General features: G+C 44.7%; 2 protein-coding genes across 2 annotated transcripts; one reads left to right on the plus strand and one right to left on the minus strand.

Annotated features, from left to right (window-relative positions):
- Positions 8,880-22,436, plus strand: LOC110436820 (phosphatidylinositol 3-kinase, root isoform). Its single transcript, XM_021464369.1, has 18 exons — positions 8,880-9,359; positions 15,271-15,367; positions 15,480-15,576; positions 16,173-16,331; positions 16,465-16,674; positions 16,978-17,156; positions 17,394-17,541; positions 17,784-17,879; positions 18,935-19,070; positions 19,455-19,576; positions 19,681-19,875; positions 19,971-20,141; positions 20,420-20,557; positions 20,705-20,859; positions 21,289-21,432; positions 21,523-21,667; positions 21,772-21,945; positions 22,064-22,436. Exons 1-17 carry the CDS (start codon positions 9,278-9,280, stop codon positions 21,907-21,909), a joined length of 2,412 nt encoding a protein of 803 aa, XP_021320044.1. The 5' UTR covers positions 8,880-9,277; the 3' UTR covers positions 21,910-21,945; positions 22,064-22,436.
- LOC8073243 ((DL)-glycerol-3-phosphatase 2) lies at positions 22,875-25,237 on the minus strand. Its single transcript, XM_002445232.2, is given in 8 exon segments — positions 22,875-23,232; positions 23,313-23,389; positions 23,491-23,638; positions 23,755-23,815; positions 24,625-24,849; positions 24,968-25,077; positions 25,079-25,136; positions 25,139-25,237. Coding segments are annotated over 8 exon segments (879 nt in total). The 5' UTR covers positions 25,215-25,237; the 3' UTR covers positions 22,875-23,108.

Below are 27,181 nucleotides of genomic sequence, written 5' to 3' on the forward strand. Positions count from 1 at the left end.
TTCGTCGGGTGGAAATAACCTCATGGGTGTACGGGTGATGGGCTTCTCGTAGATCTGGCATAGGTACCTCAAGGCTTTGCGGGCGACGGCTTGATATGTATCTGCAAACCGAAATCCGGTCGCAGTCATACTCCAAGCTTCGGCTATGTTAGGGAAGTCCTCACTTTTTCCAATATAGACGGTAACTTCACACCGCTCGGTCTCATGCTCTTCATATTCTCTACCTTCATATTCTGGGCGATCCTTGATTCCAAGTTTCTGCATGGTAGCATACAAGAGCTTGGGAAAGCCTTCTACACTTAGACAGTAACTGCTGGTCCAAACTCCTTCTGCCATCTGAGAGACATAGATGAGAGTAAATATTTTTTTTCAAATAGAGGGAAGAGGGTAAGAACTTTTGTAAAATATGTTTCTTTAGTAAAATACTGGTCCAGAAAAGCCTAAGATCGCGTCCTACAGCCAACTACGGCTTTGATACCACCTGAAGCGCCCCTGGTAAACCAGGAACTCAAATATGATATAATACTAGTCCCGGGAGGCTAGTAACACATTTATTACATCAGATAAGTTTCAGCGCAGTAGTCTCGGTAAGGGTGGACAAGGAAGGCACGCTATAATAATAAGACACCAAAATACAACATAGGTCCAAAGGACCCAGAAACAAATGATATCACAATCGAACATCTGACGAGTCCCAATGCCACAGGCTTAGTTGGGTGCAGACACGACCTTACTCGAAAGCCACTTCGGGATCGAAGTCCGGATCTTCCTCTGTTTAATAAAGCAAGGGTGAGTACAAAGTACTCAGCAAATCCAACGTTACCCTACGGAAGGGGATAACAATATATATGCATATGGATAAATCAAGGATGAGGCTTAGTTTTATTTGCATAAAGCTATCTTTTTACACATGCAAGGTTTCATTTCACAAATACTGTTGTAAAAGAACTCTTTTTCCACATATGATAGTATTTCTGAAAATGGAGGTTTGATCATAATTTTAAGTGTTGTTGAACCCTTGTTCTCACAACACAATTGCAGTCAACCATTTATTTCCAAAATCACACTCACTCACATGTTTTCACTCATCCCAACCCATCTAGTTGTTGAAACCAAGCCATAACCCGTCCGAGACCGCGGACACGGCTATCCAGATAGATTTACACTCTACAGAGGTTGTACACTTTTCCCACAAGTAGGATACCATAACTTACACCGTCATGCAAGCACAGATCCATCAAAGTCATTACCCTCCATAGCTAAGTAATGGCGCTCACCACGGGAACACTAAGGCCACATCTCATGATACCACAATAATTCACAAAGCTCTTTTCATATATTTTCACAATTTCACATACATCACTTAGTGTCCAGTTGCACACCTGCCTCCAGGTGATTGCCATACTAACTAGAGGGATTTAGACTAAGCCTTTCCCATGCAAGGCGAGTGGTTGTACGATAAATGAGTTAGGCAAGATGAATCATCAACTCAGTCCTTAATCGAGACAAGGCGGATATCTTCACGCTTAACCCCGCAAGGTATAAGCCACAACATCAACGCATCCCCCAACAGGGATCCCATCTGCCCCATCTCCATAGTGATCACATTTATAACTTGTTCATTACCCTTTTCACAATACCCACAATTTATTTTCACCACTCACACCTTTTACTTTTAAAATCATTATATTTGAGAAAATATAGCGATGAATATCCAGCATGAGTAGCAAGTCCTAAGCATACTAAATAATAATATTTCTGTCATAGCATATTATTTGTTCTTAGGTTTGAACAAGACAATTACCGGGTAATATCAATTCAAGGATGGCTATTCAACAGGTTTTAACTAAGCAGCGGAAATACTTCGTACATATATCGTACATGCAATATTTAAAACGGCTTCTACGGGTTGTGTTTAAAAATAGGATCAATATGCATCAAAGGGAATTGGTTGGACTTGCCTCCGTCGGCGTCCTCGGCAAACTCCTGCTGACAGTCCGGGTCTTCGGCGTCAAACTTGCGGTACTCGTCTCCAACGTTCTCGTTTTCTGGCTCGTTCACTCCGTCAGGTAAAATACGCGACGACCGACATAGACAACAAGCACAGATAAATAATCACATAAATTCAAATAAGCTCTAAAAATCATGAAATTAATATGGGAGGTAGATCATGATTTTAGATGAATTTAGAAAAAAATATTATTGAAATCAGAGTTAGCATGTGGCATTTGTGAAATGGCCGGAATTTAATCATGCGACAAAGGCTATCGATGATTAAGAAATGGGTGCTTCACGTGGGCATTTGCTTGGTTGGTAGTACATGCATGCATGTACTATTTGGTAGAGTTAATGCTTATGGTCCACGCATGCATGTGAAGTGATAAATTAGTAGGGATCATTAGAGCTCTTCTGTATGTCATGGTTCTATTCGTAGAGTTCTTGGCAGTGAATCGGTACAGACAAATATAAGGAGAAATACAGAAAAAATACTACAGAAAGACAGAGAAGAGCAAGGAGATGCTCATGAGCTGCTCACCTCGTCTTGCGACGACAGTCGAGCTCGGCTTGTGCGTATGGCCGTATACGGTATACGCGAAGTGAGAGCGAGTGAGCGAGCGTGCTTCTTGGGTGGTGAGAGTGAGCACCCGAGAGTGCTTTTTTATAGGCCAGAGTGCTCAGCTCGTTGCCATTAAAAATGCTACTGTAGCGCATGGTCGGTGCCTAATTGCATGCAAAGGACGATGTTCCATTTGCATGCACGGTGCATGCAAATGGACGGTGCCTAATCAACATGTCCTTACATGCAGGTGCATGCAAATGGACAGTGCATGCTTGTCATGCATGCATGAGATATGCCACGTGTGTGTGGGTGTACTGCTATGTTTTCTTGCATGTAAGCTTGCTGGTACTCGCTGTTATTTGTGCGCGAAAAATATAGATGGTGCCTAGTTATGCGTTGCGGCTTGCTATCTTTTTTACAGCAAAAGAGGCGCGGGAAAAGGCAAAAGGTAGGGCCCACATATCGCGGTGCGCGTGCGAGCGAGCGCGCTCGGCGAGGGGGCCGGGCGCGAGTGCGCTGCGGCGCTGATGGTGGTGGGGTCGGCGCACGCGCCGTTGCCGGGTATCAGACAGAGCGAGCGAGCAAGAGGGATAAGTAGGGGACATATGATGCTCATGCCATGTGGTGCAGGTTATATTTAAAGATGGATAATTAGGATGGATAGAGCTCAAATTATTTTATAGTTTTTGAAATATATTTTGAAAATAATTTTTAATGCGAGTGATTTTTAAATGTGAATTTTTGGATGTTACAACGGCTAAGTCATTGGCTTTTGTTCCAGGAGGCAGCGCAGGACGAGGCCACACCAGCCGATCAGCCGAGCGGCCGCCGCCAACACACGCCAACACCTGTCGGCTGCGTTTAGGGGCTTTAGGAAATTGCCAATCAGGTTCTTGTTAATTTGATTAATTAATTCAGTTTTGTATTTTCTGTTATAAGATCGTGCCAAATTGTGTAGGTTCTAGGTTTTTTTTCCCTTGTTCCATTTTTGTCTATGTGCACTATCGAAAGAGATATCTTAGACACGATTGATCTCAATACCATCCTTGATGATTTTGCATCAAGAAATGCCCGAAAAAGTATATTTATATAAAAAGCAATGAGTATGATGGAGTTCTGTTCTTTTTTAAGAGAATCATATTAGTTCTATAAGTACAAATATATTATTTTTTAATCTACATTGTTTCTCGATCTTGATAATTATCAAACATGTTTAATTTTAAATATATTATTGCATTTAGTTTTCCTTTATAAGTAAAATTAGCCTATATATTATAGAGGAAAAAGTCTAAATTACTCTCCTCAAGTTTGTCCTACGTTCAGATTATCCTCTAAACTTAAATTTGATTCAATTTACTCCCTCCAACCATTTTAATTGGTCTAGTTTACCCCTTAACATGATTTGTTATTTATGTTTTTCCACATATTAGTTGAGTTTTAATATCAAGTTTTGTGATATATTAGAGAACATTATAAGTTATGTTAGAAAAAATATATCTTAACTTTTTACCAAATTTTTGATAGCTTAGGAAATTTAAAAATAAATTAACAGTAGAGATAAAATATCATAAAAAACATAATGATAAAAAAATTATATTGGATTTTTCTAACACAAAATACAAAGTCCTCTATCACCTCACAAAATTTGAAACTAAAATATAATTTGTGCATAGAGAAACAAAAAAGAAAACACTTTTTAAGGTATTAGTTGGACCAACTTAAATAGTTGGAGGGAGTAAATTGAACCAAATGTTAGTTTAGGGGATTATTTGGACTTTTTTCTATTATAGACTAGAGAACCCGTCGCGACGAACTCACCACAGGGCCCTCAAAATCCTAGGGCCGGCGCTGGGGAGGGGTTGCTGGGAGAGGATAAGGATAACCACGCACTCGGCGTTATCCGCAGACGCGTCTTGACAGGCGTGGAAATTCTTATGTTGGCTCGCTCTAGACTGTAAACTTTTATGTTGGCTCGCTCTAATCTCCAGAGCAGCAGTTCTTGTGCCGGCATCGAATCTCCACAGCAGCACATCTCGTGCCCTCTGCGACAGGACAAGGAGACAATTGATCACCTCCTCTTGGATGCTTTTTTTTGGATAAAAACACTCAAAAAGAGTGTTTCATATCTGATATATCTCAAAGAAAACAAAGCTACAAGGCGTACACCAAAAGCCAAATCGGTCCCCTTATTCTTTGAGACGCTCGCTACTTGTCAGAGCTTTAAGATCACACTGCAAAGACAACAAAGAAAAGAGCCGTCTGCAAACATCCCCACCAAACATGGCTTTGAAAAGCACAAAATCCAATAGTCACTGACAACGAGATCTAGTGTCTACTTAAAAAGCATCGGTTAGAGAAATCCTCCAAAAAATAGAGGCTTATAATACTTCATCATAAAGCAGAGTGTTGAAGATTTTAGTCCTTGTAGTAGGAATGTAGGATAGACTAAAATAAGCGGTTGAGATCGTCGCGTCGAAAATCAACCACCTGCTTTCTCTGATAAGCACATCAACTGCCAATATCTTAAGAAGATCAATAGATTTGATAGACCAAAGTCTCATTAGTCCTTCGTTGATGCAAACATTATCGAGGTAGGGATATACTGGAGAGACTTTATTTTAAAGTATCATCGTTGCCACCACCTCGTCCATGCCTCGGCGTTGCTGCTTGGGGCGAGGGAGCTGTGGCGCATGAGTGCGCTGCCAAAGGTAAAGTTCTTTGGCTGGCTAGTCTTGCACAAACGCCTGTGGACGACAGCGCGCAGGAAATGGCATGGCTTGCAGGATCATGATGAATGTGCGCTATGCGGGCAGACTGTCGAAACAGTTGATCATCTGTTACTAGGCTGCGTTTTCACAAGGCTGCTTTGGCACGCTCTGCTGGCGCCTCTTGGCCTTGCGACCCTGGCGCCCGACGCCGAGGATGATGTCACGCAGTGGTGGATCGCGAAGCGTTCGGTCATGGACAAAGCTTCAAGACCAATTTTCGATTCGGTCTTCCTTCTTATTGCCTGGAACACCTGGAAGCACCGGAACGGGATTGTTTTTGTGTCAGGAACGTCGCCTGATGTTGCAAGGGCCAAGGAGGAATCCCTACGGGAAGCTCACGATTAGATGCAAGCCGGCTACTTCGGCCTTCAGCATACGGGTTCTGCTTGGTCGTTCACAAATTCTGTCATGTAATTTCCTCTCGCGCGGCTGTTGTACTTAGGTGTCCCTCTCCAGTAGGTTTCTCGCCTTTTATGATTGGGCACCGTCTCTTGTAACATTTGGTTACTTCCCTCTTAATGAAAAACGTGTTGATCACCCAATCAAGAAAAAAAATTCTTTCAAACGCTCGCTACTTGTCGGAGCTTTAAGATCACACTGCAAAGGCAACAAAGAAAAGGGCCGCCTGCAAACATCCCCACCAAACATGGCTTTGACGACCACAAAATCCAATAGTAACTGACAACGAGATCTAGTATCTACTTAAAGAGCATCGGTTGGAGAAATCCTCCCAAAAAATGGAGACTTATAATACTTCATCATAAAGCAGAGTGTTTAAGATTTTAGACCTTGCAATCAATGTTGTTATGCCTTTAAATAAGTTGTTATGGAAGTTAAAATTACCTCTTAAAACCAAGATATTTATTTGGTTCTTGATAAAAGGGGTAATTTTGACCAAAGACAATTTAAAAAAGAGCAAATGGAAAGGAGACGATAGATGTTGTTTTTGTGACAATAAGGAAACTATCCAACACTTGTTCTTTGATTGTCATGTGGCCAGATTTGTTTCGAGAGTCTGCCAAGTGGCTTTTAATCTCGAACCACCAAAAGATGTAATCGACTTATTTAGGTTGTGGGATGCACAAATAGACCAACACTTACGCTATCTGATTTGTATGGGGTCAAGTGCAATCTTGTGGTCTATTTGGCTATTCAGAAATGAAGGGATTTTTGATAAAAAACAACTGTACTCTTATTTGCAGGTTGTTTTCAGGGCAACGTATTGGACCTGTTTTTGGATCGCACTACAAAAGAAAAATGACAAACCTTTTCTAAAGTGGGCTTGTCGCATGTTGGAGACTGTGGCTATGAAAATTTTTGCCAAGCATGGATGGTCGTCGCTAAAGATGGCAACGGGGACCCGATCCTCCATTCCCCGCGGAGAATTACCCTATTAGGAGACGGGGATGGTACCAAATTTATCCCCACGGGGATTTAAATGGTAGAAACTTGATCCCCATTGAGGCTCGCGGGGACGGGGACGGTAACACGTTCCCCGTATCCCCGCCTCGCTAAGAAACATAGGCGCGACCCATAAGACAAGGCCCATCTAAAGGCCCAGGCGACTTCATATATATACGGCGACTAACCCTAATCCTATCCCTTCATTCATTCATCTCGTTAGCAGCCGCCAACAAACGCACCGCTAGCCTCCGCAGCTCTGCCTCTTTCCTCGCCTCTCCCAATCTCCAGTTCTCCACTCCGCTCTAGCTTCCACTGATCCACGCAAGGCACATCTCCACTGGCCCTTTACTGCTTGGCCGTTGTGTGCACCGGGGCAGGGCAGGAGCATGGGATCTGATAGCCATAGCCGCCGGGCTTGCCACTGAGCAGGAGCCTGCTCTTGCTGTGCTGCACGTTCCGAGAGAACTATGACGGTTGGCAGCTCAAATCCGGCCAAAAACTAGCAAGCAACAGGGACGGTCTCCACTCTTCCATATGTTCTTCCGATTCTTTACTCCATTTATTTAATCCCTTGCGGTACTTGCTGCTAACACATGGTCTGTTGAGTGTGCTACTAGATCCATCTGTAATAAATGCAATGGTGTATGTATAATGATGCTCCTGCTGTCTAGATCTATGTGCTGCTAGATCCATTTGTGAGTTCGATGATGTATGTAAGATTTGTTGAACTACTGATGCATGTACATGCTTGTGCAATGGTTTCATTTTTGTGTTGGAAGCTATTGGAATTTCGTGATGCTTAATTTGTTCTTCTCCTGCACTTTTTTTTTTGCTTTGGCTATACTCTTCTATGGAATATGGCTGTCGTTGAAACGGGGATGGGATCCCCGCGGGGATTAATTCCCCGCTCGGGGACGGGGATGGGGCGAACTCAAGCCCCGATGGTCTTAACGGGGATGGGGATGGGGAAATTTTGTCCCCGCGGCGACGGGGATGGGGAGCCATCCCCCGACGGGGAATTCCCCGTTGCCATCCTTAGTCGTCGCTGAAAAAGCTTAGCGCTTAGCGTTCAATCATTTTTACCTTTGTTTGCTTTTGATTTTTTAGAGGTTGTTTTTGTAATAAAAATTGGTTGTGTGCAAAACTCCTGCAGAGACCGGAATAAAAATTCCTTTTTCTAAAAAAAGACCTTGTAGTAGGAATGTAGGATAGACTGAAAGAAGAGGTTGAGATCGTCGCGTCGAAAATCGACCACCTGCTTTATCTGATAAGCACATCAACTGCCAATATCTGAAGAAGATCAATAGATTTGATAGACCAAACTCTCATTAGTCCTTCGTTGATGCAAACATTATCGAGGTAGGGATATACTGGAGAGATTTTATTTTAAAGTATCATTGTTGCCACCACCTCGTCGATGACGCCATAACCAAACCCTCGTGAGCTCGCACAATTGGCAAAACGAAGCAAAACACTCAACAGTATGGATGAAAACGGATGAGATACACACAGATATTATTGATATTACATTTGTTTTCATATTTCTAGTCGGATTCGAATATATATAGTGTCAGCCATGCCGGATAGCATACGATTGGATGTCAATATTATAAATATGTGATTGGAGAGCCATGCCGGATGGATACGATTGGATGTTGATATTATAAATACGTGATTGGAGTATTTGGATACGGATACAGTGTCAGATGTTGAATATCCGATGTTGAATATCCGAACTCGGATACATACAAATTTGAACGGTCTCGGATACGGTTAGACGTACCATTTTCATCCCTACTCAGCAGGTTGGTGTTTTAGTGTGTCAGACTTGTGTTGAGCAACATGTAACACAGAATTGTATCCCAAACTCCAAGTAGTTAATAAATCTCTCTTATATAGAAAAAAAGAAAAGAAAAAAACCTCTTGCCTCTCGCCACGGTCCAGTTATGCTTTTTCAAAATCTAATTACTGGAATTGTTACGTGTTCTGTAGCTCTGACTGATGATGATGATGATTTTGTGGAACGTTAGCCATTACTAATGGGCCGTGTTTCTTCGGGCTACACGGGCTGGGCTCTATCATGCCTTTACATTGTCAAGTTGTAACGGGTGGGCTGCTAAAGCAAGAGGATTCCGGTTGTACCGGAGCGGGTTCGGGTCGAACCCGGCACCAGCGGGCATAGCTGCTTTCTTCATCCACACCCAGCGAATCCTCGCCGCTGGAGTCACGCAACCGCCGTCTCCTCGCCGTCGCGCTCCGCCGCCGCCGCCGCTGCCTCTCTCCTCGTCGTCTCTACCGCCGCCTGCGCACGCAGAAATAAGGAGGGAGAATAAGAGGGATCAGCAGAGCCGCTAGCCCTCACCCTCGTCGCCCTCTGCTGCAATCGCCTCGCCCGCCTCGTCCGTCCGCCGCGGCTTCCCCTCGGCGTTATCTTCCTTCCCATGTCATCCATACCAAGCGACCGCAGTCGCTCTGAGCGTTGTTGATCCGATCATCCCTTCCCTAGTTCCTCTCCCGCGACATCTCAGTTCTTCATCACGAAAAGATGGTCGGCGGCGGCAACGAGTTCCGGTTCTTCTTGTCCTGCGACATCAGCCACCCACTCGCCTTCCGCGTCCTCCACGCAGGTATATCACGACCCCCTCTCTTCTCCACCTCAATTTGCTTGCTAATTCGGCTTTGATGTGCTCGCCGTGCTACCACCCGCTACAAAAACCCATTTTTTCCCCCAATGTTTTTCACTCAACAAATTCGCCCCCAACAGCGATCTGAAGCCAATATTCCTGTATTGTCATTTGCAGATTTGTAACTTCTAACATCACAGATTTACTGTTTTGCACTGTTATTACACAGCACTGATCTCTTTTCGGTTGTAAGTGCCTGTTTAGATACGATTGTCAGCCAGCTAAAAATTACCTCTATAGCCCATCCAAACAGGGGCTAATAAGTGGGCCAATTTTTTTTAGCGAAGCCTCCAACTAAATTGTTAGCTGGCCAACCCTAGCTAATTTGGCCTTTTTTTTTGTCTCAGCTAATAACTAGCCCTAGCTGATCCAAACATGCCCAAATTCAATTTTTATCTTCAATCCTCCACATTACCTGTTTTCTTCTACTTCATGCAATGATATGCAACTTTCCTGCTTATTTGAGAATACCAGTCGGTATTTTATCCCACAGGAGAAGCAAACCTTTTTACTTCTTTGTTCTATACTGCTGTGTCATGTACGGTCGTACATATGCACGTACACGACGGGCTAGAGACGTGCGCCGGTCTGGGGACACAGGAGCGGGCCGCGTCGAGGGCGCGCATCAGGTGCAAGACCAGATCGGCGGCTGATCTCCTAGTTGATTAGTTTCCTTTATAGATCCTTAATTCTAGGAGCTTGTTGCTCCTGTAGGATGGGCCGATGGCCCCATATATATATATATATATATATATATATATATACTCTGTAAACGCTGGTTTGAGGGTTAAGCAAGAATTTAACCTAATCTTCTACCTCTCCCTATTGCTCTCAAGCCCGAGTCGTCGAGAGGGGCATAACCTCCCGTATCGGAAGACAACGGCAGGAGACTACGAACTCCGTAGTCGAGGGCCAGCTACCCTAAGTTATAGTGCCCTTGACAACCTGGTATCGCGATCCACTCGATCCTCGTCGTCTTCCACCGCTGCGCCGCCACCCCCACCATCTGCCGACCCTAGCTCGCCGCCGTCGCCAACCACCTCCGCCGCCTCCACTGCACGCGCTCCACCCAGCATGGCCGAACCAACCCTTGCGGAAGTCATGGACATGCTCAAACACATGTCGACGAAGATGTCCTCCCTGGAATCCGACATGGCCGCCATGAAGGAGAAGACCGAGTCGTCCTCGGGCGGGGGCGACGACCGCCGTCACGACGGTGGGCGTGGTCAGGAGTTCCACCCCAAGCATAAAAAGTGGGATTTCCCCCGCTACGATGGCACGACCGATCCCATGCTCTTCCTCAACAAGTGCGACGCTTACTTTCGCCAGCACCGCACCACGCCGGACGAGAAGGTGCACATCGCCTCGTATCATCTTGACGAGGTCGCGCAGCTGTGGTTCACCCAACTTCAAGACGACGACGACACCCCGAACTGGACCCACTTCAAGGAGCTCCTCAACGTGCGGTTCGGGCCGCCTCTTCGTTCCGCGCCCATGTTTGAGCTCGCCGAGTGTCGTCGCACTGGCACCGTGGAGGAATACGCCAGCCGGTTCCAAGCCCTGCTGCCCCGCGCGGGTCGCCTCGAGGAGACACAACGTGTCCAACTCTTCACTGGGGGTCTATTGCCACCGCTCAGCAACGCCGTCCGCCTCCATCATCCGACGACCCTCGCGGAAGCAATGAGCCTGGCCCGCCAGGTGGAGCTGATGGAGAACGAACGGCCGCCTCGTGCCCAGCCACGGGGACCGCCGCCACCAGCGCCCCGCGCCGCGCTCCCGGCACCCCGGCCGCTGTTAGCACTTCCGGCGCCGCCCGCAGCCGCTCAACAGGCTCGTGCCGAGAACCGCCAGCAGCATCGCCTGACGCCCGACGAGATGGCCGAACGCCGTCGCCTCGGTCTGTGTTTCAACTGCAATGAGCCGTTTACCCGGGGACACAACCGGTTTTGTCGGCGCATCTTTTTCGTCGATGGCGTCGAGATCGACGACGCCGAGGTGGGCGCCGCGGGCGCCGCAGACGACACGACACAGGAGGCTCCCGTGTTCTCCCTTCACGCGGTCGCGGGCGTGGCTGTGGGCACCCCCATCTTGCTGCGGGTCACCCTGGGCGCCACCACGCTCACCGCCTTAGTGGACACGGGGTCCACGCACAGTTTCATTGGCGACAAGGCGGCGCTCCGCACCGGGCTCGCCATCCACCCGCGACCCCGACTCACGGCCACCGTCGCCAATGGAGAAAAGGTGGACTGCCCCGGCGTTCTCAAGCGGGCTGCGATCTCCATCGAGGGCATGACGTTCGACGTCGACTTATACGTCATGCCCCTCGCCGGCTATGACATGGTGCTGGGCACTCAGTGGATGGCCGCCCTGGACACCATCTCCTGGGACGTCGTCACCCACACTCTGTCCTTCCGGCATGAAGGGCGGACCGTGTGTTGGTCGGGGGTGGCGTGCCCCGCAACGCCGATCGCCCACGCCGTGGCCACGGACGCCTCGCTCCTAGAGGGTCTCCTGGACTCGTTCGGCGATGTGTTTGCCGAACCATCGGGACTTCCCCCGCCACGCAGCCGCGACCACCCCATCGTTCTGAAACCCGGCGCAGCCCCGGTGGCGGTCCGGCCCTATCGCTACCCCGTCGCTCACAAGGATGAGCTTGAGCGACAGTGCGCCTCCATGATGGAGCAAGGCACCATCCGCCGAAGTGACTCCGCGTTCTCGTCTCCGGCCCTCCTCGTCAAGAAAGCTGACGGCTCGTGGAGGTTTTGCGTCGACTACCGCGCGCTGAACGCGCTCACCGTCAAAGATGCCTTCCCAATCCCAGTGGTCAAGGAGCTGCTAGACGAGCTCAAAGGGGTCCGTTTCTTCACCAAGCTTGACCTCCGCTCCGGCTACCACCAAGTTCGCATGAAGCCAGCGGATGTCCACAAGACCGCGTTCCGCACGCACGACGGCTTATATGAATTCCTCGTGATGCCGTTTGGTCTATGCAACGCACCGGCGACATTCCAATCATTGATGAATGATGTGCTGCGCCCTTTCCTTCGCCGGTTTGTGCTCGTTTTCTTTGATGATATTCTCATTTACAGCAGCACTTGGGCGGATCACCTGTGCCACCTCCGCGCCGTCCTGACCGAGCTCCGTCGGCATCGCCTCTTCATCAAACGCTCAAAGTGCGCGTTCGGCGTTGGCTCGGTCTCCTACCTCGGCCACATCATCTCCGAGCGCGGCGTGGCCATGGACCCGACCAAGGTGCAGGCCGTCCTGGACTGGCCGGTCCCCCGTTCGGCACGCGCAGTCCGCGGCTTCCTGGGCCTCGCGGGCTACTATCGTCGCTTCGTCCTCAACTATGGCGCTATAGCCGCCCCGCTGACGGCGCTCCTGAAGAAGGACGGCTTCTCCTGGTCAGAGGAGGCAGCAGCCGCCTTCGCTGCACTCAAGACGGCCGTGACCACGGCACCAGTACTCGCGCTACCGGACTTCGCCCGCCCCTTCATCGTGGAGTGCGACGCCTCCACACATGGCTTTGGCGCCGTGCTGCTCCAAGACAAGCACCCCCTGGCGTACTTCAGCAAGACCATGGCGCCACGGCACCGTTCCCTCGCCGCATACGAGCGGGAACTGATCGGCCTGGTGCACGCCGTCCACCATTGGCGGCCATACCTTTGGGGCCGACGTTTCACGGTGAAGACCGACCATTATAGCCTCAAATACTTGCTCGATCAGCGCCTCGCTACAATTCCCCAACACCACTGGGTGGGCAAGCTTCTCGGGTTTGATTTTGAGGTCGAATACAAGCCGGGCGTGCAGAATACAGTGGCCGACGCTCTCTCTCGCCGCGACGCGGACTGTGACATCGCGACCGGGGCGGTGCTCGCTCTGTCCACCCCGCGTTTCGAGTTCTTCGACCGGCTTCGGCACGCCCAACAGAGTGAGCCCGCCCTCGTGGCGCTCCGAGATGAGGTCACAGCAGGCGCACGGGCGGGACCGTGGGCGCTGCGGGACGGCCTCCTCACCTACGGCGGGTGCGTCTACCTCAGCCCCGGCTCGCCACTGATCCAGGAACTCCTCGCTGCAGTGCACGACGACGGTCACGAGGGAGTTCAGCGGACGTTGCATCGCCTCCGTCGCGATGTTCACTTCCCCGGCATGCGCACCATTGTCCAAGACTTCGTGCGCGCGTGCGCCACGTGCCAACGCAACAAGGCTGAGCATCTTCATCCGGCCGAGTTACTGCTGCCTCTGCCGGTGCCCTCGGCGGTGTGGAGCGACATTGGTCTCGACTTCATGGAGGCCCTCCCCAAGGTCAGAGGCAAGTCCGTCATCTTAACGGTGGTGGACAGACTGAGCAAATACGCCCATTTCATCCCGCTGGCTCATCCCTACTCAGCGGAATCGGTGGCCCAAGCTTTCTTCGCCGAGATCGTTCGTCTCCATGGCATACCTCAATCCATGGTGTCGGATCGGGACCCCATTTTCACCTCCAAGTTTTGGACTGAACTCATGCGGCTCATGGGCACTAAGCTGCATATGACGACGGCGTTCCACCCCCAGTCTGATGGGCAAACGGAGGCTGCTAACCGTGTCATCACTATGTATTTGCGTTGTTTTACAGGAGATCGTCCTCGGCAGTGGCTTCGATGGCTTCCGTGGGCTGAATTCATATACAACACAGCCTACCAGTCGTCGTTGCGCGACACGCCCTTCCGCATCGTCTACGGCCGCGATCCCCCCAGCATCCGGTCTTATGAACCGGGCGAGACTCGGGTTGCTGCCGTCGCCAGGACCATGGCGGAACGTGACGAGTTCCTCCAGGATGTGCGCTACCGGCTCGAGCAGGCGCAAACCGCGCAGAAACGGCACTACGACAAGCTGCACCGCGCGGTCTCCTACAAGCTGGGCGACTGGGTCCTGCTCCGCCTTCGTCACCGCCCAGTCGCCTCCCTCGACGTTCCCGCGACGGGCAAGCTCAAGCCGCTCTACTTCGGGCCCTACCGCGTCGTTGAAGTGATCAATGAAGTTGCCGTTTGCCTGGAGCTGCCACCTCGCGCCCGTCTTCACGATGTTTTCCATGTCGGTCTGCTCAAGCCTTGGGTTGGCGCTCCACCGTCTTCTCCACCGCCACTGCCTACCGTCCACCATGGAGCCACGGTGCCGGAGCCCGAACGCGTCGTCAAGGCTCGGCTCGCCCGTGGCATTCGTCAGATTCTGGTCCACTGGAAGAATGAACCGGCAGCATCGGCCACGTGGGAAGATTTGGACTCCTTCACCGCGCGCTTTCCACAGTTCCAGCTCGCGGACGAGCTGACTCTCGAGGAGGGGAGAGATGTCATGTACGGTCGTACATATGCACGTACACGACGGGCTAGAGACGTGCGCCGGTCTGGGGACACAGGAGCGGGCCGCGTCGAGGGCGCGCATCAGGTGCAAGACCAGATCGGCGGCTGATCTCCTAGTTGATTAGTTTCCTTTATAGATCCTTAATTCTAGGAGCTTGTTGCTCCTGTAGGATGGGCCGATGGCCCCATACATATATATATATATATATACTCTGTAAACGCTGGTTTGAGGGTTAAGCAAGAATTTAACCTAATCTTCTACCTCTCCCTATTGCTCTCAAGCCCGAGCCGTCGAGAGGGGCATAACCTCCCGGATCGGAAGACAACGGCAGGAGACTACGAACTCCGTAGTCGAGGGCCAGCTACCCTAAGTTATAGTGCCCTTGACAGCTGCCAAAAAAAAAAAACTTTCCTGTGTCCACTAGTATGCATCATAATAATTAAAATGACTAATATGTGTTTCCCTTTTGTCTTTCATATATATATATTTCACAATTATCAACATTTCCTATTTCCAGAGCATATCTTGTTGACCGACCAAAAAGTCCCAGAGCTGTTTGTTGAGTGCAAGCTGTACATCGATGGTATACAATTTGGGTTGCCTGTAAAGACAAGGTACATATTTAATATTTTAATTTTTATGTATTCTATAATTATATCAGCCAATTGACAAAACTCACCAGTTCTGTTTCTTGGAATTTTAATGCACATTTTTTTCTCATGCTAGGTTGGAACCTTCAGGACCGAAATACTGTTGGAATGAGCTCATAACACTAAGTACCAAATACAGGGACCTTACATCCCTCTCACAGCTTGCATTTACGGTATATTTCTTGGATTTGCACACCACTCATGTCAGTTGTTTTTTTCCTCAAAGTACGCAGGAGAGCTGTATGTCATTTCATTAAAAAACAAAAGGGTACAAGAGCTAGGGTAAAACAGCTCTACACAAAACACATAGTTTTTTAGCAGACATGTGGAGGGGTTCCGTGTGAGTATGAAGATTCAAAAAATTGAGCACATATTTTTAAGCTGATAAAATATATCACTAGATGGGTTATAGTCAATATGTTGTGTAGTTCTTTTTATTGGTAGAAAGTTTTACCTTCTCATTTAAATGGAGGCGTTGATCTATTTCTAAGTGCAACTTGAATAAACAAATAGGATGATGTTTTGTCAGTCAATTTTATTGGAGATCACCATAATGATGAGTCAAATTTGATGACCTCATTATAACATGACGGTAGTGATAACACATTATATTAGGAAAGTAACTTTGCTATGGCCAATGAGTATGTGGTGTATCATGTTGATAAGTTCAGTCCATAGGATCATTGGTGCCCAGCATGGTTTATGTAGTTCTCACCTGTATGATGTTCCTTGTGTTTTAGCTTCCTATGTTTTTTAATCTCTGATGTAGGTGTGGGATGTCTCAGCTGGTGAGGACCCTGCAATTGTTGGTGGAGCCACCATATTTCTTTTCAACAGCAAAAGGCAGCTTAAAACAGGAAGACAGAAGCTGCGGCTATGGCCCAAAATGGAGGCAGATGGAGGAGTCCCCACCACAACTCCTGGCAAAGTAACACTCCGATTTACTCTTCTTGAACTCAGGATTCATCTGTTTTAGTTCTCTTTCAGCTATTCTCTGCATTTCTTTTTTATTTCTATTACCTCAAGATGGAGTTACCTTTTTTTTCCTATGTAACTTGTAGGTTCCTAGGAATGAGAGGGGTGAGATAGAGCGTCTGGAAAGGCTTGTTAACAAGTATGAGAGAGGGCAGATACAACATGTTGATTGGCTTGATCGTCTTGCCTTCAGTGCTATGGACAAAGCTAAGGAGAAAGAGTGTGAGAGGAAGGAAAATTTGTACCCTAGCCTGGTTGTTGAATTGTGCAGTTTCGAACATAGAATTGTCTTCCAGGTTAATAGTACTCACCTTGTTATACATATATGTTATGGAACTGAGCTAATTTTTCCCCCCTGTAACTCATTATGCAGCTACATGACTCTTGTGAAATAGATCTGCATTTTTTTTTGGCACAAGGTGATCCTTGTGTGTTTAGAATAGTCTTCTGCTGCTTTCATAGTTGGAGGAATTTACATTTTGAAGTTGTTGAGTCATATAATATTTATTTATCTATAAATGACTTCTCCTGCTTGCAAGTTATAGAAAGTGTAATTTTATCTTCGCCAGAGAAATGCTGAGTGTTACTTGTCCATGCAGGAATCTGGAGCAAATTTTTATACACCGGCCCCAGTATCGTTATCCAACGAGCTGGTTACTGTATGGGATCCAGAACTTGGACGAACCAATCCATCTGAGCACAAGCAGTTAAAGCTTGCTAGGAGCTTAACTCGTGGGATAGTTGATAGAGATCTAAAACCAAGCTCAAATGAGCGAAAGTAAGTGAAAGATGCATTATTTTTTCTTTCCTCCTTTTCCCCTCTGTCAACTTATGATCTTTCGTGAGGAATTTTCTGACTTTTAGTTTCACATGCTGTCATGAACTTGTGAGACAACCACATTCATATATAAGCTGACTGAATTATAAGATGTTGGAAGCAGAATTCTGTTGTTTATGTTAGTAGTTTGCACAATTGGTGGTTTTCTAGCTGATTGATTTTGTCCTTACTTTGTAGGTTACTACAAACAATTATTAAGTTTCCTCCTACACGCACTTTGGAAGTGGATGAGAAGCAGTTGGTGTGGAAGTTTCGTTTCTCTTTGATGTCTGAGAAGAAAGCTCTAACGAAATTCGTTCGCTCAGTGGATTGGAGTGATAACCAAGTTAGTAAAAGAAATCCCTATGTGCAAGTTCTGCTTTTGTTTTGTAACATATTTGGTCTGGCTGGACTAAGTGATGCACATAAAAGTGTTCTGCAAACCTGCAATTAGCTTCTTTGATGTCAAATTTTTTCATCATCTCAAATTCTTTTATTATATATACTGGAAGGAATCTAGTGTATTGATTTTTTTTGGAGCTGTGAACACTGCATGATCTGTTTCCTTAATGTGAAAATGCTTTGCAGGAAGCTAAGCAAGCTGTTGAGTTGATTGGAAAGTGGGAAATTATTGATGTGGCTGATGCACTAGAGCTTCTCTCACCTGATTTTGAAAGTGACGAAGTATGCTGTCTGCCACCTTTATTTGTGCATGTTTCTGGTTTTCTTTTGTTTAGTTGTTTGTTTTTTTTCTATTAGATTACATATAAATGTTTCTTCTTCACCCTTTGTTTAGTTACGCGAATTAGTCCTGAATCCCAACACCATTCTTTTCTGGAATTTTTCGTGGCAATTTGCTATCACCAAGCAGAAAGAAATACATTCTTTCGGCAAATTTCTTTGTTCAGGTTTTGCAGTAGGTTGCCTATTTATCTTCTTTCTCCAGTGTTATTGGAACAATGCCTGCTGCTCCTCCTTAAAATCATATTTATTGTGTTGGTTTATTCTTATTCTTGAAAATCATCGTCTCGAGGAAAAAGATTTGTGATTTGTGGGGTTTTAGTCTACAGATGTAGTCATTTAAGACAAGGGAAAATCAGAGAGAGGCCTCAATGAAGTTGTATAAAAGTTAAGTTTTTTTATGGAACATGAGGGACATGACAGTTATTCATTCAAATCAAATTCCTCCTCTCTTCTCCAATTCAGATCTAATCCTTCCCAATTCTTCTAATCCTGATCCTAAAATTCAATCCACCTACCTGTACCCTAACACAGAGCTGCACCTGGAAGCAGTGAGACGGTGGGTTCTTGGCTGGGTTGGAGGTAGGATTGCAGTTGTAGGCATTTGCATGGTGCTTATCTGGCACACTATAACCATTTACTATCCACCTTGTTTTCTTGTTCACTTGATACCCAAAATGCTGTTGCAGTAAAGTGTTGTCAGCATTCTACTGAGCTGTAAATTTTTATCCCAGATATGTATCATTTACGTGAGATGGTCTAATGTGCCCTCTTTCTTGACTTCTTGTTGGCTTTCCTGTTTTTCTTTTTTCATTTTCAAAAGGTTTGTGCACTGGTAATATTTTTTTTTTGTTCCTGGCAAAATGTTTATTAGTTAAGGTTATATAAATGATTATCTTAGTATCTCATGTCCTAAAGAATATTGAATAATTAGACTCTGACTCTGGCTATATGCTTTATCTCATGACATTATTCTGTACAATTGTTTTTGTGCAAAGGTTCGTGGTTATGCTGTCAGCGTACTTGAAAGGGCTGATGATGAAGAATTACAGTGCTATTTACTCCAGTTAGTGCAAGCTCTTCGGTTTGAAAGATCTGACAAGTCCCGTCTAGCACTCTTTCTTGTAAACCGTGGTATGTTTAAATACCTATGTAAATATGTGTTCACAACTTCATCTGCCACATTTGATCACTGTAAAATTTGACGAAGTAACATACTACTTGTTTGTTGAAAGGAGAAAAATGTCATTTTGTGCCTTCATGTGTACATCACCCAGACTTCCATGGCTGTACTTTGAATTATTTTAGCACTAACTGCAATCCAACCAAAACACTTAATATTTTATTACTGTTGAGTATTCATTGTAAACTTTGGGGTCACCACAAAGTTTGCATGGATTGTGGAAAAATTTTACCTGGAGACCTTTTATCAACTTATGTTGTTTATGTCATCACGAAACTGTTTCTGTAGAGAACTATTGGCAGTGTTTTGATCTTTTTTCCCCCACTCCATTGCAGCTTTGTCAAACATTGAAATTGCTAGCTTCCTCCGGTGGTATATATTAGTTGAGCTTCACAGTCCTGCATATGCAAGACGATATTATGGCACATATGACATGCTTGAAAATAGTATGATGAAAGTACGGTTTTCTTCCTTTTTCACAATCTTCTTGGTTCTTTCATTGCCTGTCTGTAACTTTGCAGTGTTTATATTTTTATATGTTGTTGTTTCTGTTCTTAACAGTTGGTTGGTAGGGAGGATGGGGATGAAGATGGGTTTCGACTGTGGCAGAGTTTAACCCGGCAGACTGACCTCACTGCTCAATTGTGTTCTATTATGAAGGATGTAAGAAATGTAAGAGGTAGTGCACAAAAGAAAATTGAAAAATTAAGGCAGCTATTATCAGGAGTTTTCAGCGAGCTTACAAACTTTGATGAGGTAAATCCATATTGTTTTTTAGTGCTAAAAAATATGATCACAGATTAACTTTACTTCATAGCTATAACTAACTTGTTCATTTGAACTTGTTCCAGCCAATTCGTTCACCATTAGCACCAACTCTTCTCCTAACAGGAGTTGTGCCTCAAGAATCATCTATATTTAGAAGTGCCTTGAACCCTTTGCGCCTGACATTTAAAACAGCAAATGGGGTAACATCCAAGATTATTTACAAAAAGGGAGATGACCTCCGGCAAGATCAGTTGGTAAGTAATCAATGTTGCTTTACATATGCTATTGAATGGTTTACTTTAGTTCCAGTCTGTACACAGTATCACCCTCATTACTTCGGTTCTGCTTCCTGCTATTCTGAAGTCTGAACGAGTGATTATTATTTATCAGTTTCTTATTTGACACTTTAATTGAATGTGATGAAACATTGTGAGCTATAATATGTTGCATGTGTAACATTTCAAGGATGTCCATTTAGATGACTCGAGTAGGAGAAAGAGAATCATGGCTAATTGTTTCTGTATGATTATAGGTTATTCAAACGGTTTCTTTGATGGACCGGTTACTCAAATTAGAAAATCTAGATTTGCACCTTACTCCATACCGAGTTCTTGCAACTGGACAAGATGAAGGGATGCTTGAATTTATTCCTTCCAGTTCTCTCGCACAGGTAACTTGGTAGTGGAAGCTCTTGTTGCCAAATGCCAAATGTTCTTTCCACTGCAATGAAGCTTCCTATATTTTCAGTTTATTAGTACTCTTTATTTCTACAAACTTCATAAAGATAGCTATGTTGATTTAAGTAGCATGTTCCCAGATTCTATCAGAACATCGCAGTATTACAAGTTACCTACAGAAGTTCCATCCTGATGAGGATGGTCCTTTTGGTATAACAGCTCAATGTTTGGAGACATTCATAAAAAGCTGCGCCGGTTACTCTGTCATCACATATATATTGGGGGTTGGAGACAGGTTTGTCTTCTTAACACCTTCTGGTTTCAAGCACCTCTTTGATAGTAACCTTCGAGTTTGTTTTCTGCTCTATGTAATGTAACATACCAAGGAGTTATTACAATATTATGATCAGGAAGCTAGGACGAGGCTCTGAACTTATTTATGTGTTTGCTTCATTTGTTTCTTTTGTGATGATTGTCAAGGCATGAAAATATGTAGATCTGTACATAAATAACTTCACAGTATTGCCAATTAATATTCAAGTATTGTAGTGCTCATCATGCTTTAATAGAAGTTTTTTCATGATCAAGACATTCTGTAGCAATGTTTTTACATCCTCTTTCTCTTGATAGATGAAGTTACCCACATTGAACATGGACAACAATACTACATATAGAAATGCAAATTTAACAGTAATAACATTTTTTTCCTTTCTCTACTCTCTAGGCATCTGGATAATCTTCTTCTAACTGATGATGGACGCCTTTTTCATGTTGACTTTGCTTTTATCCTGGGTCGAGACCCAAAGCCATTTCCACCACCGATGAAACTGTGTAAAGAAATGGTTGAGGCCATGGGTGGTGCAGAAAGGTAATTAGTAGAACAATTTCGTCAAGTATTTGCACTTTCACTCATTTGCCCGATGGATATGCACTGTCAAAACTTGCTTTTGTGTTTCAGCCAATATTATACAAGATTCAAGTCCTACTGTTGTGAAGCATACAACATTCTAAGAAAGTCCAGCAGTCTCATCTTGAATCTATTCAAGCTGATGGAACGATCAGGCATTCCAGATATCTCTGCTGATGAAAGCGGAGGTCTCAAGGTAAATTTGTTATTTACGAGCTCAGGAGCTTGTGAGCTCCCAAAGAGCAGTAAAAAACTCAAGTGACATGTTCCTCTTTGTTTGTGTGGTGCGTCGTCGATCAGCTTCAGGAGAAATTCCGGTTGGATCTGGACGATGAGGAGGCTATACATTTCTTCCAGGATCTTATCAATGAAAGTGTCAGTGCTCTGTTCCCTCAAATGGTTGAGACCATCCATAGATGGGCTCAGTATTGGCGGTAGGCTGACGTTGCGGAAGCAAGTGTAAATTTGTACATGGTGTGTTATGCAATACTTGCCTGTTGTCCTGATATTTTTTAATCTTCGAGTTTGATACTCTCTTGGCAAACGAACTAATATATTTATATTTTTTGGCTGGTTTTGATGTTGACTCCAGCTGACTGTAACGACACTAATGGGAGTCTGGCATTGGGGGTTGAAGCTGCGGCACACGCTGCTATCTACGGATGCTACTAGTACTAGGGGCTATTTTTTTTCCTTCTTTTTTTTCCCTCAAAGTACAAGGTGTGGCGAATTGGGCAGAAGTAGGGCAGGGACAAGCCTTTCTCGTGCCGGTGTCTACCAGGAATTCAGTTTGTCACCTGTGATGTGTAGAGTTCCGTTGCGCACTGCTGTAGTACTCGTGCATTCCTCAAATGTATATGTCAAAATTAATGATGTATATATCAACATCAATAGCAAATTTGTGAATGCGGGATGATCTTTTGTACTCCCTCCATTCCAAATTATAAGATGTTTGACTTTTTTTATTTCAAGTTTGACCACTCGTTTTATTCAAAAAATTTGTGCAAATAAAGTCAAATTTAAGTCATTCTTGTAGAACTTTTATTAATAAACCAAGCCATGACAAAAAAAAAAAATTGTACAAATGGTCAAACTTGGTGTCAAAAGTCAAACGACTTATCATTTGGGATGGATAAGTAGTTTGTAATAAGACTAGTCTGCAGCAGTCCACATATTTTCACAGCATGTCGATATAGTTTGGTAAATGGCAATGTTTAAGTTTGAAAAAAATGTAGGTTGTCACAATGCTGGGATATTGTAACATGCCTTTTAGATTGTTTGATGGTTTAACTTGATTGAAAATACCTGCGCTAGATCAATGTGAACGCAACAGAGTCTTGTATAATAGTAATATCTTGTGCTCCTGCATGTCGACATAGACACAAGTAATGAAAACCAAGATATGCATGAGGAAGTACTGCTGTGACGGGGACACTCTTATTGGAAGGAACTAAGTCATATAAAGTAATTTGGTGCCACATAGTTAAGAGGCGACAAGAATGCTTGATCAACATCTTATGAAATTTGTCTTGAGCAACATCTAATGGAATTTGTATTATCCACGCAGTTAGTATTCAAGTATCTCACATTCTTCTTCACTGGAGTTTTCCAATCTTTGTATGGAATTTGTCTACTCTTTAAATGCTAAATGCCGGTAAGCCCCATTCGGTAGGTTTGAAGTCCAACAATGAACTGAGAACTTGGTCAGCTCCTTTTTGATATGAAACATCCAGCCTTGGATCTGGGACCATCACTGCAGACCTGTAGAAGTAGCAAGAGTTGTAGTAAAAAAGAAGGTACAAATGGTTGAAAAAATCGTGTATCTATAACAGCTCCCTTACATTCCAGCATTTTTCGCTGCAGCTACACCAGCAGGAGCATCTTCAAAAACTAAGCACTTACTGGGTTCTATGTCACCCTAAAAAAATGCAATGCAGTTGCATCAGTAGAGATTCTCACAGACAGCATCCAAAAGGAACATTCTAATTGCAGCTGTTGCCATATGATCAAATCCAATACCTCAAACCTCCTCATTGCAGCAAGAAAAATATCAGGGGATGGTTTACCAGCCTTCACCTCTGGATCATCACCCATGACAACATGATGCATCAGGGCAAACATTTCCTGGTGGTTCTGGGTCTTTAGTGCAAAATGACGTTTATGGGATCTGTAAGCCACAGCAAGCCAGAAACAAACATTAATAGGGTTCTAATTCATGGAAAGACGATGAGCATTGACCATTGAGGAAATGCCAAATGGATGATCAGATGTAAAGAAACCTACCCTGTCGCAACAGCCATTGGTATTCCGTTGGCATGAAGATGATGGACCAAACGTAGTACTCCTGCAAGAAACAAGATACATTTAACACATCATAAGCTAGTACTTATATTAAAGCAACTTGATCAATGATGCTAAAATGTTGACTTTTATTCTTCAAAATATCCCACCCCACCAGTCAAGGCATCCCTTAAAGAAACAGTAATTTTACCACCAAGAGATTGTCTTAAGAGGAACAACGTAAAGTCAAAACTGGGTCTGGGATATTATTACAAAAAAAAGTGTCTATTGCAAAAGGCCATAGTCTGAAATCTTGAAAAATATGGCAATTTCCTTTGGCTGAAGTGCATATGCAACAGATCATATCAGACCATGAAATGTAAGATAGCGCAAAATGGTCAATTGTGTTTGGCATCACCTATAAAGTCAAATCACATATCTGAAAGTTTAACTCATATGTTCACAGAAAATGCTGTGCAAAAAAATACTCTGTTGATTCATTGATTGATACAATACTTAACACGTAATGTGCCTCCACCTAAAGTTCACTTCCTCGCTTTGATTTCATGGTGGTACATGAAACAAGAATTCAAAGACTGTATCTTGTGAAGGACAACATTTAGCAAGATGAAAGCAAATGGCCAGAGCAACTATGGAATTACATCTGAATACATCAACTTCAGAACTCAAGTCCGTTCCTTTTTGAGCTATAATTTCCCAGAAATTCAGTGGGTCAAAGTAATCGTCAACACTTCTCGAGTACAAATGTACAATCGTACAGTATTGTCGAATCGATTATGCATAATGGTAGACCTATGGTTATCCTACAAAGGGACAACTTTTGAGAGGCGTTCATGTTCATGTTTGGCTCACCTGGCAGCTTGGTGCAGGATGGGAAGAGCGCCTGGAGCATGCTCTCGCGCTCCTCGAGGAACTCCTCGGGGGTGAGCAGGCCGTTGAGGCCGCACTCGTCGACGAAGATGCGGGCGGACTCGGTCGCCTTCTTGCCCATCATCTTGGCCTTGAGCGACCAGTCGAACACCTTGCCGTACCTCGCCAGGATCTTCTCCTGGACCTCCGTGTAGAAGCCCTCCGTGTCTGCACCCCGCGCCACAGACCGACGATCGTCAGCGCACTCCGGTCACGGAATGGGGGATGGGGCCAAGAACATGAACATCGCCGATCGACAAAACATGGATGGAGAAGATAGAGATACCGAGGAGGAGGCCATCCATATCGAAGATTACGTGAGAGATTGCGGCCTTCGGCTGCGCCGCCGCGCCGTCGCCGGCGCCGGTGCCAGCGGATGCCATTGGGCGCGGTGAGCGAGTGCGAGTGAGGGAGATCTGGGCGGGGCGACTGGGCGAAGGGAATCTTTGGTGGATGCCGATTGGCGTGCGCATGCGCTTCTTCCCTGTGACTCCAGCTGACCACACCGGGGACTTGAGGGAAGGGAAAGGCATTGATGACGTATAGCATCTCGCGGGCCGGGTTGGGCCACGATAGAGGAAAGTGACAGAGGCTTTTATATGTATGTTATTATAAAAATTGATCATTACTTATAAGTTATTAAAAAAGTTAAGTTTTTACAGGTGCTATTGTTTCGAACTTTTTTACCCTCCACGCTATTTCCGTCCGATTTGACTCTAACGGTGTTAAACTGCAGGTATGAAAAATAAAAAATACCATTATGTCTAAATTCAATTGATTGTTTTAAGCATCTTAACGATCTCAAATGAAAAACCTCAAAACTAGAAAGTTATAGATCTTGTCGAGATCTACAATATTTAGATAAAAAATATTTCTATTTGATTTTGTATAAATAATATTTTTTCTAAAACATATTAATCATATCATATTATATCTTTTTTTTTGTATGGAATTCAATGAAAATAATTTTTATACAAAACTTATAGATATTGTCGAGATCTACAACTTTGTAGTTCTGAGTTTTTTCATTTGAGATTATTAAGATGCTCAAAAAAATTAATTACATATTCAGCCTGGAGGGTATTTTTGACTTTTTCACCCTCGCGGTTTGACACCGTTAGAGCCAAATCTGACAGAAAATGACATAAAGGGCAAAAAAATATAGAACAGTGACACCTGTAAGAACTCAATTTCTTTAATAGTTTATAAGTAATTACTAATTTTTATAAAAAGCCTCGAGTTGATACGCTATCCCGAGAAGCCTCCGAGAGTCGGGGTCATCCTATCCTGTGCCATCCCGGATAACCTAAGGCCCTACTGTCATGTGCCTACTCTTTGGGTTACCAAATGCTTTGGGTTTCATAAAAAAAAGTCGCTTTCGCTTCTAAAAAATCAACTATCTTTAAGTTTAACCATATATGTACTCAATCCATCTTAAATTATAAAATGTTTGTTTTTTTGACATCAACTTTGACTACTTATCTTATTTAAAAATTTATGTAAAATATCACTTCTTTTATCATGACTTGGTTTATTAATCAAAATTCTTCACGAATGACTTTAATTTGACTATATTTGCATAAATTTTTTAAATAAGACGAGTGATTAAACTTAAAATAAAAAGTCAAACGTCTTATAATTTGGAATGGAGGAAGTATATAATTAGTATTACAAAATAGATTTTTGATTAAATTTTTATAATACATTTATTTAGAGACGCAAATATGCTATATTTTTTTTACAAATCTTATAAAAAGATCTTTGAATATATTTTTATAATACATTTATTTGACTATATAAATATTGTTAATGTATTTTTTGAGATTACACAGTACAACGCAGACACTCAACACGCACGTACACTCACCCCTATGAACACACGTACGCAAACCCTACCCCTATGAGCACCTTCGAAGGACTGAGCCGGCAAATCTTGAAGTTCACGAAGTCAACGCAGACACTCAACACGCACGTACACTCACCCCTATGAACACACGTACGCAAACCCTACCCCTATGAGCACCTTCGAAGGACTGAGCCGGCAAATCTTGAAGTTCACGAAGTCACCACAGGCGCCTCGCTGTCGACGGGCACGTCGCCTACCACTTAATGCATAGCGCCGGAAAATCCTGGAATAAATCCAGAATAAAGTGCCGCACCCAGAATTTGAACCCTGGGTGGGAGCCCCCCAACCAATGGACTTTGCCATTGCGCCGTGAACCCCTTGGCTAAATATTGTTAATGTTAGTGATCTTAGATCGATGAACAACTTTTCTTAAAGACGATCATCAAGTTGTTTTGCAAAATCTAGAGAACGGGAGAGAGGAAGATGTGCCGTGAGCCGCTACAGTAGCACCCTCTACTTCACCGCTAGCAATCTTCACGCATTGGCAAAATTCGTCGTCGCAACGCCACCTTCGCCCGATTCCTCTTGCACGCAACTTCGCCTCGCCCTGCACATCTCCCTAGTTTGCTCACTTCGCCTTTAGCCATCAAAATC

Source organism: Sorghum bicolor, chromosome 7 (assembly GCF_000003195.3).
Source record: "Sorghum bicolor cultivar BTx623 chromosome 7, Sorghum_bicolor_NCBIv3, whole genome shotgun sequence".
NCBI lineage: Eukaryota > Viridiplantae > Streptophyta > Magnoliopsida > Poales > Poaceae > Sorghum > Sorghum bicolor.

Coding starts and splice junctions, on each gene's coding strand:
- LOC110436820 (XM_021464369.1), top strand. CDS start 9,278: ATGGTCGGCGGCGGCAACGAGTTCCGGTTCTTCTTGTCCTGCGACATC. Junction 9,360..15,270: donor CTTCCGCGTCCTCCACGCAG/GTATATCACGAC, acceptor TCCTATTTCCAG/AGCATATCTTGTTGACCGAC. Junction 15,368..15,479: donor GGGTTGCCTGTAAAGACAAG/GTACATATTTAA, acceptor TTCTCATGCTAG/GTTGGAACCTTCAGGACCGA.